The sequence below is a fragment of the Sceloporus occidentalis genome, unplaced genomic scaffold, assembly GCF_023333645.1.
Source record: "Sceloporus occidentalis isolate IW3139 unplaced genomic scaffold, rSceOcc1.0.p SCAF_77, whole genome shotgun sequence".
NCBI lineage: Eukaryota > Metazoa > Chordata > Lepidosauria > Squamata > Phrynosomatidae > Sceloporus > Sceloporus occidentalis.
The window spans coordinates 2,580,741-2,596,866 of NW_028317057.1; the positions used below are offsets into that span (position 1 = coordinate 2,580,741).

A 16,126-nucleotide genomic window follows, 5' to 3' on the forward strand; every position below is an offset into this window, starting at 1 on the left:
AAGCGTATAAAGAAGTCAGGCCCTACCAATATTAAAAATATGGTTCAAACAAAACATGGGAAAAAATGGGGCTTTGTAAACCGGAGTGCTTTCAGTTCATTTCTTTTTACGGCACCTTTAATGACGAGGGTGGTGCTCAGGCTGCTAGGAGTCTCCGGCCGTTGTGGCAACAAGCGGGGTTCGGGCAATAGCCGTATGCCACATTTATACATGGATTATTAAAGCCGCCGATACTGCCATATGCAGGGATGGGGTTATATCATGTAATGAACGTTCCACCTAAAAACTATGTGTAAACGATAAGATTTTTTTTTACCCCCTAAAATACATTATTTTGGTATTTTGCATACTAAATAAATCTACCCAAACACTACACAGTCTTAATCTGAAAAATGCATGCATTGTGTGCTCGCTTAACCGGCTTCACGTGAAAATCCATTTATACGGCTGGTATATAGAACAGGTAAGCGTCAGCAGAAGCCCATACAACGAAATGATCTCCGCACCAGGCAATAATGGCTCAGTTTTACAATCAGATAGATGCTACAAATTCCAAAAGATCGTGAAGCTCGCGTCAGAGCTTTTAAACACGTTTGCAGTAGAACGCAGTAAACCAATTATTTGAAGAGCATTTCTATTTACACAACGGAACACCTGCAACGTATGAGAAAAGGCAGTAAGAGTTACTTTTAAATAACCTACTTTTTAATTGTTTGCATTCAAAAAAAAAATGTTCGCTATATCATGTAGTTCACTTTTATTGTCATGAAAAACAGCAAAATAATAGTCGAAAAATAAAATGTAAACTATTAAGGCATATTTAGCACAAAATAGTTATTTCCCTTTAACAGATGTCCCTCCTAAAGAAACCTCCAGCGGTAGTGGCTGCCATCTGTATGGAATGAATGAAACCTACTGCACGCGTGTGTATGGGCACTGGATACTTTGCATGGACATGTGTGCGGGGGGGGGGGCTTCTTATGGTTGAAAATAGAGTGACTTTGTGAGCATGGACACGACACACGGGATCTGCTTCTTTCCGTGAAACTCAGCAGAAGATGAACAGGATTCAAACTCCACGGCTACCATGTGATTTACGCAGGTCAAGATTTGAAGAAGATCAAGGCGTGAGCTGTGGAGTTTCAGCATTTCGCAGAGAGACTGGACGAACCAGGAGCCGTTGGAAGTATTTCTCCAGGAATAGTACCCTATGCGAAGAAAAAACAGTCGTTACAACAGCTTTTCAAAGCGAGAACGCATCAAAATGTAATTGAAGGTAGAATGAGGACACAAAGAGAGGACAAGGGGAAAAACCTTGGTAGCGCAGGAAAGTCAGAAGGGATTGAAAGGCCGGTGCATTTGGAGGATTCGCCCAAAGTGTTTTCAACCCGTTAGTAGAAGATAATCACAAATCACATACCAGGGACTGTAGAATAGGCGTACAGAAAATCAGCTTCAACAGGAATCCGGGTTGGTTCCCCCGATGGTTCACTTCCGCTATCTGTCTCGACTCCCGGGTCAAGGTCTGTCCCTCTGCACGCCTTCAGGACAGAGACATACCGTGTTAAATATAGTGAAGTATACATGACTCGCAGTGGCGGAACTACCGGGGTCGCAGGGGTCGCGACTGCGACCGGGCCCCGGCGGCAGGGGGGCCCAAGCCAAGGGGCCGCCCGAAATCTTTTTTCCTTTTTTAAATAAGGCAGGGGCGTCCAACATGCGGCCCGCAGGCCAAATGCCGCCCGCGAGACCTCGAGGTGCGGCCTGCGTAAGATCGGCAGCCAGGGCAACCGATCTTACACGAGCCGCACCTCAAGCCCTGCTACTTACTTGTGGGAGGGTCTTCTGGACTGCACAGAGGAAGCGGAGTTCACGTGACATCCTACTTCCTCTGTGCTTTAGCAGAGAAGACAGAGGGAGGCCACGCCCCCTGCTGAAGTCTGTGAGCGGCATCGAGGAGCTGCAGTGCAGGTAAGGGGGTGGGGAGGGTGTTTGAATGAGTGTGTGTGATTGAGGGAATGAATCTGTGAATGAATGATTATATGAATAAATGAGTGTGTGTGTGTGTGATAGCATGGATGTGTTAAGTGCTGGAACTTAGGCATGATGGGACTGTGATTGCTGTTAGCAATCACACTCCTATCATGCCAAGTCAGCCAGTACATGCTGAAACCTGGCCAGCTGCCCCCCTTGTGTAGTGATGCTGCCAGCAGTATGGGGTCTGCACTTACAGCCACCCTGTACCAGCGTGTATTGGCTGACTTGGCATGATAGGAGTGTGATTGCTAACAGCAATCACAGTCCCATCATGCCTAGGTTCCAGCATTTACTGGTTGCCTGGGTATGATAGGAGTGTGATTGCTGTTAGCAATCACACTCCTATCATGCCAAGTCATATTGCTAATTTTGTCCAATTGTGTGTTACCTACTTTTATTAAACATGTGAGTTTTTATTATTATTTTTAAAGGTGGGGGTCATTTTCGGTTTTGGCTAAGTGAACCCTGAATGTTTTGGTCCAGAATTTTCATTTTAGTTCATCCCTAGAATAAATCTAGGGAATCCTGAATTTGTAGTCGCAAAACTTTCAAGGCCCAGAAATCAGTGAGAGGAAGAGTAAAGTTTTTGTGTCATTTTACTTTATTTTAATCTGCATATTTTATTAAAGGCCATATTTTTTGTCACAGTGAAAAATGAGTGCGGCCCACGCACGTATACAATTCTGATGAAGTGGCCCACTGCAGAAAAAACTTGGACACCCCTGGATTATGCCCTTTATACATGCGCCCCTTTTTCTTTGATTTTTTTAAAGATATGATTCAATATGTAAATTGAATTTGTTGAAAAAAAATTGTTGGGTAAAAATCATGGTTTTTTTGGGGGGGTGAGGGGGTGGGGAGGCCCTTAACAGATTCTCGCACCCAGGCCCTGAGGCGTCTAGTTACGCCCCTGATGACTCGGAATACGGCACATGTACATAATGATAAAATGCAAATGTCAAGTTTTGATGATAGGCATTACCCGTATATACGCCTAGATTATATGGTTTACTTCCTACGTACAGGGCAGAAAATAACTATTTGCTTGCGCTCTACAGGTCTTGGAAGCAAACAGTTTTTATTTAATGTTCAAAGTCTGAATGGCCGCAGCTTGATCTGATTTGAAGGTGGCTGAAAATTTCTGATCGTTCTAAAAAATTAGATACAGTTTAGGCTATCATGCTTCAAGAAGAGATAGTAAAAGCTATTCAATGGGAAGTTTGCTTGGAAACCTCCAAGAAGTATTGACGCTAACTTGTGTGAGAATTTGTTACGGTCTTATCCAGGGCCGGCCCGACAATGGAGCCGAGTGGGGCAACCGCTCCAGGCGGCACTTTTGAAGGGGGCCGCACTTTGCCGCCCCAAGCCCTTTTATTTACTTTTTTTTTTTTTTTTTTTTTTTAAAGCGGAAGAGAGAAAGGGGTGCCGAGTGGTTTTCGCTTACCAAGTTGTCAGTACCCGCTCGGCGCCCCTCTCTCCTCTGCGGCGAGTCTGCCTGTTCGGTCTCGGTGCCGGCTTGTAATGCTGAGTGCCGGAAGATGACGTCATTTCCAGCGCTCAGCATTACAAGGCGGCACCGAGACCGAACAGGGAGACTCGCCACAGGACTGCTGAAAGGCAAGTACAGGGGGTGGGTAGATAATAGGGAGGGAGGGGAAGGGTAGATAATAGGGAGGGAGGGGAAGGGTAGATAATAGGGAGGGAGGGGAAGGGTAGATAATAGGGAGGGAGGGGAAGGGTAGATAATGGGGGGGGGCATTTTAAGCTTCGCCCCAGGCGGCATTTTGTCTTGGGCCGGCCCCGGTCTTATCTCAACCGACTAAGAGCTGTGACGAAGTCTAGAAGAGGACCTACTGACATGTAAACTTGTGCTAAGCAAAGTTTTGGACTCCCTACATCCATTATATTTTACTTTAAACCCCTAGCAAAAGGTCATGTTCCAACCTGTAGAAGATTCAACATAAATAACAATACAATATAAAAAAGCCAAGTTCTGATAAGCAGCGGGTGCAATCTGAAGTTGTCCAGCTTTTTTTTTTACGTCAGTACTTTACGATCAAGCTTTGGATCATGTAATATTAACATTTCCCAGAAATTAAGTCAGGGCAGCAAACATTTATAAATATAGAACCTTTAAAGAAAGAAAGTATGCAGCAAGTTGAAAATCCATAGGTGTTGGATTAGGTCTACGGGACGTGCAGCCCTAAATACTCAAACTATGGCCTTGTAAGAAATATCACATGGAACCCACAAATAACTGTATACCCAGAAATGCCCACAGAATGCTGTGTATCTACGCCCAACTATATCTAGGGTGACAAGACATATACGTATTACAATAAAAAATACAGAAAAGACCATGCGCAGTTTAATGAATCAAACAGCACATTTCATTTGTACAATACCTGAATAAAGAATATTTTAGGCTTTCCCACCAGGGTCTTGCAGCGATCCCCTCTGAAGAGGTTAGTTATATTTTTGATAGGAAGGCAGTCATCCACTCCATATATTAAGCCGTCCTCGCCATGGCTCAGCAGCACACACACAAACGAACTTCTCTTACTGTGGTCTTCTTCGGAAACTATAACGTGATAAAGACAGGAATGCCAGTCTTCATACTAGATTTTTAAGATATTTGTATCTTATGTTTAATGGTGCGATCTTTAGTGTTTTTATATGTCTCAGTGGGTCAGACATACGAGATGCACATCTTACTGAGCCAGTATAGGATATAAATAAAATATAATGACAAACACATCCTGCCCTTCGTGTTGCTGAATACATTACACATAATAATAATATTATTAATAATAATAATGTCATGTACACTATTTGCTTGCCCCAGTTGCATCCACCAGTTTAGTAGCGGGTTTAATGTGCGGTGCGCCATCTAGTGGATGTCCATATTTGCTTCTGCAAAACCAGGTGAATTAATATACCGTATATTCCAGCGTATAAGACGACTGGGCGTATAAGACGACCCCCAACTTTTGCAGTTAAAATATAGAGTTTGGGCTATACTCGCCGTATAAGACTACCCCTCTACCCAGTATACAACAACCAGCCAATCACAGCAAGCGCTGTACCTTACCGGTGACTGGCTGGTTGTTGTATACAAAGCCTGCTTGGATTGGGTGTGTCAGCTCTCCCTAACATACGTACACACCAGCTTACAAACACACATATACACATACACTGCCCTTACACACACCTGTCCATACAAAGACATATACATACATACACTGCCCTTACACACACACACACACACACACACACAAACATATACATATATATATATATATCTTGTGACAAACCCTGTTGCATGAGGGCCATACATGTCACATTTAGGGGTCCTAAGCACAGTCCTCTAGGGCAATCAGAGTCGGGAACACCAGCTTTGAACAAAACAGCACTTTATTTTAATCACTTAAACCCCAAAAAAACAAATCATAAAAAGAAAACTTAGCTCCCAATTGGAGCCCTCTCTAACTGAACTATACTGGTCCAGACTGACCAGCCTAATCACCCACTACCTCAACCTCCCAGCCAGACCCAGCTATGCCAGGCTCTGGAAAACCTCCCACAGACAGCACACAAAATGTCCAGGCAGGTATTGCCTCACTTGGCTCAGGGATGGTCTTCTTGTTCAGGGCTTCTCCTTGCCCTGGGAGCTCAGGGAAACTTCCTCTCCCCCAACAGTCTCTCTGAGTATCAGCTCCAGGGGTTTTTAATGCTCAGTGCCTGATGCCGGCCCCATAGGAATCCAGGACCGGATCCTACGGACTTCTTGCCTCCTGGAAAACCCGGCATCGAATTTCCATGAAATGGGGAAACGGAGCATTGGCCCACCCTGCTCTCCAATAACTCCACCCCAGGGACCCATATGTATAATCTGCATAGCAGCTGTACCCAGATGCCATGCTAATCATCTCCCTGGGGTTTACACTGTCACAATCTACACATACTAACATAAGCCTTTCCATACATACACATTTATACACTGCCCTCACCAAACACCCCTGCCTTTACGCACACACACACACACATACACATATATATATATTATATACACACACACACACATACATAAACACGGTGTATATATATATATATACACACACACACACACACACACACACACACACACACACCAGCTTACAAACACACACCTGACCATCTCACACCAACATATAGACACATACACTCACACCCATTTCTCCCCATCTCTTACCTTTCTCATCTTCTTTCTTCCATCCAGTTGTGGGAGCGCGAGGTCCGTCATGTCAGACCTCTGCTTTACTGCTCCCTCATCACTACGTGCCGGCAATTGATGCCGAGCGTCGGGACATGACGTCATCACCGCGCTCGGCATCAATAGCCGGTGCGTAGTGATTAGGGAGCAGGGAAGCCGAGGTCTGAAGTGCCAGACCTCGAGCTCCCTAATGCTGGGTTAGTTAGAGGGAGGTCGTGATCTCGATCTTGCACCTACCTCAGCGCGGCCCTGAAGACCGGCCCAGGGGAGGCGGCTTCTCCACTCGCCCCTCCCCCAGAGATACGTGATTCTCCAGTCCGGCTCGGTAAGTACGGTAAGTAAACCCGGCGTATAAGACGACCCCTGACTTTTGAGAAGATTTTCTCGGGTTAAAAAGTCGTCTTATACGCCGGAATATACGGTAGTTTTCCATACATTATGTAACATAGATTAACTGCAATAAAACAATGCCCCTTTTAGCGTTCCAAAAGCTGTCTACTTGCCACAGAAAAGGCTTTTTACATATTGGACTAATGGAAAGGGTTGTAGTGTATTAGCAGACTAACAGTCTATAAAGTGCTTTATATGTATTTTTCATTGGTGTGATTGTTTGGGGCATTAAATTGTCTATTTAACAGTCTGGAAAGCCACAACATATAACATCCCATTTTACCAAAACGCATGCATACCTTTTTTCAGAAGTCCAAAGATATCAGAACACTTTTGATCGTTAAGCACTTTGACCTGGTATCCAAAACATTTGAATGTTTCATATAGTTTACGGGCGTCTGTATCGGTACCTGAACGTGTTCCCATTCCTAAGATGATTAAAAAAAGAAGCGTAAGGGAAATAATATATATTGCAATTACCAAAGGAAAGTAAATACTAATGAAAACATATAATAGGGTACCTGAATCCAGCTTGGGGAACATGTCATGACATTTTAATACTTGTTCTTAAAACGATCAAACAGTGGATTCATTCAACAGATAAATACATAAATCTAGGACTGCGCACTCGCCGAAGATTTAATCAGCTTGTGCTGGTACGTTTTCAGCCACCGTGGAATAAATAAAGAAATAGTAAAATTAGATTGTCTATGCCCGTTTGGTAATTTACTTGTGGATGGGTGAAAATTCTTGTTGTTTATGATAATGCAATGTCCCATCTCAGGGTAATCCATTCTGTACTTAAACAGATGTCCAAGCTTGGAATTCTTTTCCATTTCTTTCGAGTCGTTAGTCCCTGGAAATATCCTGCAAAATAAAAACAGCAGCAGCAACAACGTTACAGCTTTTCAATATTTGTATCTAAAGCCACTTGGTGACATTCAATGAAATAACTATAACTATTTTGTTATAACTTTGTTATAGCTACTAGATGACAGATTATACATGATTCACATCTGGGTTCACGAAAGATGTGCTCATGCAGTGTTGTAAAAAAGTATTTGCCCCTTCCGGGGGTTTCTTCTATTTTTGCTTATTTGTCATATTTAAATGTTTTAGATCATCCAACTAATTTTAATATAAGTAAAAGAACACAAAATGCAGCTTTTAAATGATCATTTCATTTACTGAAGTTAAAGCCCACATCACCTCCTTCTGATTCAACACTGCTGTGATCACATATTAGACTCCCTAATGACTTAATGAAGATAATCTTTAAAAAGGTCTGCTGAGTCACTACATAGAATCTCCATGATGGCTTACTAAAGGGTTAATATTCATAGAGTCTAAGGGTCGTCTCATTAAGAAGGCTCCCAGGTATGCCAGATTCTCCTGGGCGCGTTCTCCACTGTTCTAAGGTTTCTCCATTTGTAGATGATGGTTTTGTAACCCTTTCCGGACTGATAGATGTCAATGATTTTGTTTCTCATCTGTTCTTGAATTTCTTTAGATCGCAGCATCAAGTGCTGCTTTTTTGAGACCTTTTAGCCCACTTCAGTTTGCACGACAGGTTTGAATTGGTTGATTTTAGTAACTTAAGGGGCAATTACCGTATTGGATCGAATATAGGCCGCACTTTTTCCCCCCACTTTAAGTCTTTACAGTGGGGGTGCGGCCTATATTCGGGGGTCTAGCGCCCGGGTAGGCAGCAGGGTTAGGATACAGATCCCCCCCCGCAGCGGTGCAGGGGACCTGCATCCTACTCTCCGATACCCTCAGACAGCCTCCCCTGCCAGCACTTCCCACGGGGGGGGTGCTGGCACGGGAGATCGTCTAAGCGCATCGTGCAGACATTCACCGACAGCGGTGAACGTCCGCACGATGCGTTTTACCTCTGCCCCCAAGACTTACCGGAGCAGACTCCCGGGTGTCTTGCGGGGCCGGCGGGGGACATCTACGCAATACGCGTATACAACTTCCGGTGCCGGCACATCCGCTGAGTCCCGGCACCGGAAGTTGTATACGCGTATTGCGTAGATGTCCCCCGCCGGCCCCGCAAGACACCCGGGAGTCTGTTCTGGTAATACGTACAATCTGTCAGAAACAAAACTTGAGTTTTTCAGACTGATCAGTGATGCCCATCAGAGGATTTTGTTTCCTTTACTTGCGTAGTTTGTTCTGGGGATTAACCAGAACTGTATATTACAGAGCATCATTGTGGTGTCCAACCTTCAATAGGGTGCTGAGATAGAAACCTGTCCAAAGTGGATTTGGGTTTATCAGACTATTAATCTTTGATAAATCATGCTTGATCCGTGACGATTTTTTTTTTTTTGTGAGTGCTGCTCTTTTTTATGTTACATGTGTCAAATGATTAACCCTTTCAGTGCCAAACAAGTGTGCATCTATGTGGTTGGCAAAGTGGACCAAACAAACCAGACACATATCTAAGAAAATGTTTCTGTAGCGTTGGGGAGTCTGCCGATCGGCTCCTGAGCTGACCTGCTCCCGGTGCAAGTCTTGCATGTTTAAACTGCCCCGAGTCCTAGCACTCAAAGGGTTAAACATTGGTGATTGTCACAAAAAACGACTTTCAAAGACACGCCAATATTTACATAATGCATTAGTCAGGGGCAAACCATCCCTTCTCGCAGTAGAAGTATGCTGGTATAAGCCCTTTCAGAATGCATCGGTGCGTTAATACGAATTCACAAACATGCTAATTCTTTCATTGAGGCTGATGCATTTTACTAGGCCAGCATGTAAAAATATGTAAAGTTACGTATGCTTTCCAGACCACAGGGTTCTCTCTTCTGCAAACAGAATCGTTGCATCTGAAGAAGAGATCTCTGGGGTTTTAAAAGCTTATGTAAATACATTTGTTTCTGTGTTAGCCCAATAAAAGGTATCCGCTTTGCCTGGAGACTCTTGGAGTAACACGACTACATCACTTTATCTAATGAAATGTATCTGAGCGTCTGTATGTGTGTGTATATTAGATCTGTGGACTTTTAAAAGTCATACAAGCCTTCTATCAAGACACACACATTTATTGACAAGTCAGATCCTTGACTATCCTTTACCAGTATAAAAGCCCTGGGAGGCACGTTTCTGGATGTGACCCTCTGCGTCATCACTCACCGGGGGCTTGAAAACAATGATCTGGTATCCGTGCCATCGTCACCGGTTTGGGTGCCGTTCTGGCTGTCTGTCATTTTGTTGCCTTTGGAATCCTCGTCTACAAAAAAAAACCAAAAAAAAAACATAACGCCTTTTACAAGAAAGCCAAACCACTTTTGCGTAAAAAGAGCTACCACAACTTTCATTCTACCATATAAAAGCTCCACGCACTTTAGTATACAAGTTATCAGAATGCAGCAAAAACCTGATCACAAATAGATGTGCAAAGCAAATCTCGTGTACACATCACATAAATACTACACTTCACTAGTTATTAGAGAAGCATTTCTTGAATCTACGGAGCACTATGGAATCTAATGAATCATTTCAGCGTTACCAGTACCATTTCATTAGTTTCATGAAAATCTTGATTTAAGGCCAATAATTATTAGGAAGAAAAGTTAAAGAATTACCACATCTGGCCAGCAGGTGGCGCTGCAATACATTAAACGTACCGCTGTCATTCCTGTTTGTGAGCTCTGTTCAAGCTAAACAGGCATATTAAGCGAGTGTTATGAATTGTCTTCGGTATATAACCGAATATAAAAAATATATATAATATATAATATAACATTAAGGTAATGTTCAAACACTATAGTAAATCTAAAGTTCTACATGAACCACATGCAAACCTATATTCCAAGCATGATTCCTGAAGGTAAGGGGTTAAACGTATTACAGAAGGCTGTAAACCGCCAGCTTGTAAAATAACATATCAGCATATTTTTAATACATGCGTCTTCCCCTTTTAACGTAAAGCCACAAGTTTACATTATCGTTCACACGCAAACTATATTGCTATAAATTTCATGAGGTATTGTTCTAATAGTTATTTTTATTTGAAACCATGCTTAATGTAGACAAAGATGATTTCATCCTTATGTGCTCATGGACTGAAATAACCCTGTGTTTATCCCCAAAGGACAATGAGCTCATACTGCTGTAAATCACCAGCTGCGCCATACATACAGAAATGACACAATCCTGGTTTTGCTTTCCAATTAATAATCGGTCATTGTATGCGGTCCTCTATGTGCTACAGATTACTGTGTCATGGTCCATACATTAAATATAATAGCCATGGTCTTAAAAGGAATGCCAGTGAAATGCACTTAAATTGTGATACGACCGACACATCTAACAAGGTGATAACAATGCAGAACAGACATACTTCACACGGAGCTATCAAGACCTCAACTGACCAGAAAGGACATTGCTAAACGTCACGCTCCTCGCCCAGCTGTGCCAGCAAGACCTTAGATGAACTTTTTTCAAACTGGTCCTTAAAAGGTTAGTTCAGAGACTTTGTTATAAAAATAATATAATGATTGATTAATTAATTTGGATCATTCGGTTTCATGATTTTTTACATAGTCCCGCGTGAGCACAACTCGGTAACATTGTGTTAGGTACCGAGCATTTATCAAACCATGCTTTTGACTTGGGTGAGATTGGGTGAGACTTCTCTTACGCATATATTACAATGCTGCAATACTCACATTTTGCAAGAATAATATGTTGGGTATTTTGGAATTTCGTAGGACTGACATGCAGCTTCTGAGAAATTATCTAACATCTTGTAATCGTGTTGAAATTAACCTGAAGTTAACCTTTTCCATTCTGGGGCGGTGAGCACAATGTACAGAAGGTTCAACACGGTGTTAAGAGTCACGTGCGCTGTAGCAAATCTGCTGCCATTATGTCGGAGCGTCCAAAGTACACATCAGCGAGCTGGCCACAAGAGTTAAGGAGTTTAAAACAGAAAGAAGAACCTGCCGCTGCCTTTCAGAACAAGAACAAGCTGTCAGCAGTTCAGAAACCTTTATGAGATAAAGAAAAGGAAGAAAACACTTCAAAATGACCCGTTGAGCAGGTTGGACCCTATTCTCAGTGCCTTCCCAACGACCAGCCATTTGCCACCAAAACTGATCAACTAAGGATCTGAGATCCCAGAGATAACCTGGACGGGCCATCATATTACAACAATCAGTTCGACACTTTTACCATGAGGGCTGCCATCTTTACGTGCTGTTCTCATGATTAATATTATTTATCTGTCTTAAGTTACTGCCGGCCTCCCAAAAGGAAACCGATGAGCTATTTCTCCCACTGATCTCAGGTACCGTTATGTAAAACAGGCCCGGTTAACACATATATCGTCCAAACAATTAAACAACAAAAAGTACAAGAAGTAGTTGGTTTCAAAGAATGAATTAAAGTACGATGGTATCTGTGAAATCCCCCCTTTAATATAAACTCTCCCTCTACATGCCGCTATCGCACCAAGCTGGATACCAGCCAACGTAAGTCCAGGGAGATCTGCAGGGAAGAATTCAGAAGAAACTTGCAGCTGCCACGCCAGTTCTTCTTTAAAGGGACAGTTTACTGAACATTTTGGGAGTGCGTGTGCACGAGACCCCCTGCCCATACCGCTCACCAGTGAACATATCTTGTATGGGAATGTGTTCAGCTGAACATATCTCCTGCACAGAAAATATCTGGGGTGGGAAAAGGAGGGCAGCACAAAAATTGAAAGGAACTAGACAGCTTTCCTAGGCATTAAAGTGTATATGATGACTGGAGTCTCCCTTTAACAGCCAAAAAATAGGAAGCTATACAGCTAAAAGAGCTCCAGGGCCTTTTGTGTCTTCAAGTATAACATACAATGTATGGTCACTGGCTATGTAGATACAATGTATACAAAGATACACTATATGGACAAAAGTATTGGGACGCCGGACCATTACACCAACGGGGACTTTTATGACATTGCATTCTAAATACATAGACATTAATGTAATGGGCTTTCTTGTCTCTGTAGATTACCGAGGTCTCAGCTGCCCCTCACCAATGTGGCAGTCACATTGTGGGTTTTTGAGACGTCCTTTCCTTGGAGTGTACTGATGATCGCTGCAAATGACCACCAGCACGCTTTACCTGTAGTATTGTAACGAGGCACCAGGTCCAGGAAGTAGTCAGAATGACATCATAACAGGTCATCTATTCGCCGGCTCATATTATGGGAAAAACAAACTGACTTCTGTCTTATGAGTAAACTGGAGACAAAAACAAAGCAGGTTTCTAACAAAGACACTCGGCATCGTATTACTGAACTACAGCCAGATGCAGCACATTTCGCATTATGCCAAATCATATCTCCACACACAATACATTACGATGTCGCCTTACAGGATAAAACGGAATCTCAGTAATAGTTTCTGCTCAACAAGGAATCCCAGCAATGTGGCGGGAGCAAGAATTACACACCAAAAGTGGTGGTCCAATCAGCAGGATTATACCCTTGTTGCTATGGTGAGGATACAGTTTAGTTGCTATGGTTATAATACAGTTTTTCAAACTGAACCGGGATCAAGTTTTATGCATAGTCTCACAATGCATCAGCTCTATTTCTCTATGGCCAATAACACATTGAAAGTCATCGTATACAACGGCTCAATTGCTGCAACCTACTGGCAATAGCACTAATTCCTCCCCGTGACTGCAGCCAACAGTGTCAGGAAACTACATGCGGATCACACTTATTTCAAATAATAATTAAGAAACACCGGATGACATCATGGATGACGGTTGTAACTTTATGTTGCTGTGTCGATCTAATAACCACTGTTTAAGCTTGGATTGACAGGTGTGTAGGTGACCTGAAATCTGTCTGCGATGGCTACATTATGTCTCATTATTTATAAAGGAGCTACCAGCAGGCAGGCTGTCTCCTAAATGTCACTCAAACCTCAAGCGTAAAGTAAACATGCTGCAGAAACACACCTGACTTACACTCTCCTGCAGCTTATTGCCACTATATGTAACAATACCCTTTTACACTGCCAAAGGAGAGGCGATTTCACCCCAAATAAACCCCCATTGTCAAGTCCTCTCGCAGAGGATCACATGTCAGTTTGCCAATATCCTAAATCTGATGCTATCTTATTTCCCCAGTGACACAGCTGACACACCATGTCCACCAAGCTGCATGTACAGCCCGAGTACACAACCAGCTGGGGGCAAGCCAACGCATGCCTCCTCCTCTCCTGTACCCGCATACACCCCCAGCTGGTTGTCTGCTCTCTCTCTCTTTATATATATATATATATATATATATATATATATATATATATATATATATATATATATATATATATATATAGTAGTGCAGGGAATGCACACACCGAGCTGTACAGTATGACTTACAGGAAAACACACACTCTCACTTCCTTGTTCTGTCTGCTAACTCTTTCTATTCTCATCTAGAATAATTGCTCACCCCGTTACTCCACAGCGATAATTATTTATGGAACGTGTAATTTACACTTATCTAAACACATATATCTATGTGTATATATATATATATATATATATATCTGTGTGTGTGTGTATGTGTATATATATATATATATATATATATATAGTGCCCCCGGCCCATACATATATGGTATAGAATAAGACCCCTTACCTACACAACACTTTGCCCAGCAGCACACTCCTCCTGTCCTTTCCGTTCCTTTGTGTCTATGTGGCCCAGGGTAAACGTCAGACACACGGAGTCCCACCGAGGCTTCCTATTGGCTTACAGTTCGCATAACAACAACTACTTTCCAGCCCTATAGGCGCTTCCCTCCCGCATGTGCCTGTATAGTGTAACCCGCATTACTAAGTGCCGCGTTCTCACTCGGTGTTCGATTCTAAGCAACTAGTGACGTTCCGATCCTTCCGCCAATAGGAGTGGAATGCTATGGTATTGGTAACCGCTAACGTAACGGCTCGCTCCGCCAGGTGCTGCAAATATGGTTAAAGGAGTTGGCAGGGTCATTGTATTGCGAAGAGCATTATAAAAAAGAAAAAGAGGGCACTACAGCCCGATACGTGTACACAGAGGTCTGTACAAACTGTAACTGGAAATAGCAGCGCCATGGGCGGTATACAGAACTGCTAATGTGTGAGCATTATACACTTCGCTTATTGCCTTCTTTGGGCTGTTTGAGCATTTTTTAGCCCGGGCGGCAGTGCGTCCATCCGCTTTGCAGTGAGAAGAGACACAATCCCCTTTCATACGGAATAATGTGCTGCGAGAATAATTTCAAGGCAACAGTCCATGCAACGTTATTGTTCGCGGGTTCTCCGTTCTTAGCGTTGCTTTACCGAAAAATATGACTGGGAGCCTGAAAAAACACTTTTTGTGCGAGAACTGTGAGTATATTTGATGTTCTCTAGTGTTTTGAGCTCCAACACGGAAACGTAGTGACTTAAGGAACCAATCACGAGCTGACCTGCCTGTTACCGGGGTGGAGCCGACCAAAGAGGGATATTTGTAAATCTTTGCAAACAAAAAAGGAATGGAACGACTGCTACGGTTTGGCTTAAGTCGGGATGATGTAATGTGCTAAAAAAGGTGACGTAGTTTTGTACTTTCGATGAAAGCGGAAGTTGACTGGTGTGTAGGGTTGAATGTTTTGCCATGCTAACAAAGAGTAGGAATAGAGAGGCACTGGCTGCTAATGATGCCGCACAGAGGTAGTCTGTGCTGAGATACCCCTGCTTGGTGAGCTTCTTAGGGGCAGATCTTTCTAAAGGGAAACTCCCATCTTTTTACTATTCCGTGGTTGTACGTGGGGGTTTCTGTTGTCAGCAGAGGAGCGGGAAGACTTCCATGCAGGTTTATGTGGGTGTCCCATAGCCCAGTATTTCCAGGCTGATTTACATGGAGTAAAAACCGCGTCCGCCAACGTTTGTAGTGTAGCCTTTCCTAGCCGAGGGTGGACAATACTAGCCTGAAACGAAACATCGCATGTATTGTTGCTATTTTTGCAATGGTATGTGGCTTACATAAGGATGTATATATTTACACGGTTAGATAGCTACAAGCCTCACGTGCGACACGGTTGGTGATGTCTTCCACCAAGCCAGGAGAAGACATTGACCGGCATTCTGCAGGCCTTCAGAGTAATAAGCGTTGCAGGAGCTGATGGTGAAAGTGTTATTTATTATATGACACGATGATCGCAGATCTCGATCGCGATATTCTTTATTCCATCTCTGAGTATATCACATGCAGGAAGATGGGTTTGGCCAAAAACATCTGTATGGCAAATAACTGAGTTGAGGGTAGGGGTAAATTGCAAACACCATGAAGATTGAAATGGATAATACATCAGATATACAATGCCACTGACCCAAGGCGTTGTCTGTTAATATGTATAAAGTAAATAAAAATGTATAAAGCATATTTAAGAAATGAATAAAAATATCTATTTT

At 42.9% G+C, this 16,126-nt stretch overlaps 1 protein-coding gene across 1 annotated transcript; it reads right to left on the bottom strand.

Moving 5' to 3' along the window:
- Positions 1 to 978: 978 nt before the first annotated feature.
- Positions 979 to 7,473, bottom strand: LOC149285566 (caspase-3-like). The gene is made up of 5 exons (XM_089495171.1): positions 7,410 to 7,473; positions 6,979 to 7,107; positions 4,443 to 4,618; positions 1,421 to 1,541; positions 979 to 1,208 (listed from the first exon to the last, which is right to left on the bottom strand). Exons 1-5 carry the CDS (start codon positions 7,471 to 7,473, stop codon positions 979 to 981), a joined length of 720 nt encoding a protein of 239 aa, XP_089351297.1.
- Between the last annotated feature and the right edge of the window lie 8,653 nt (positions 7,474 to 16,126).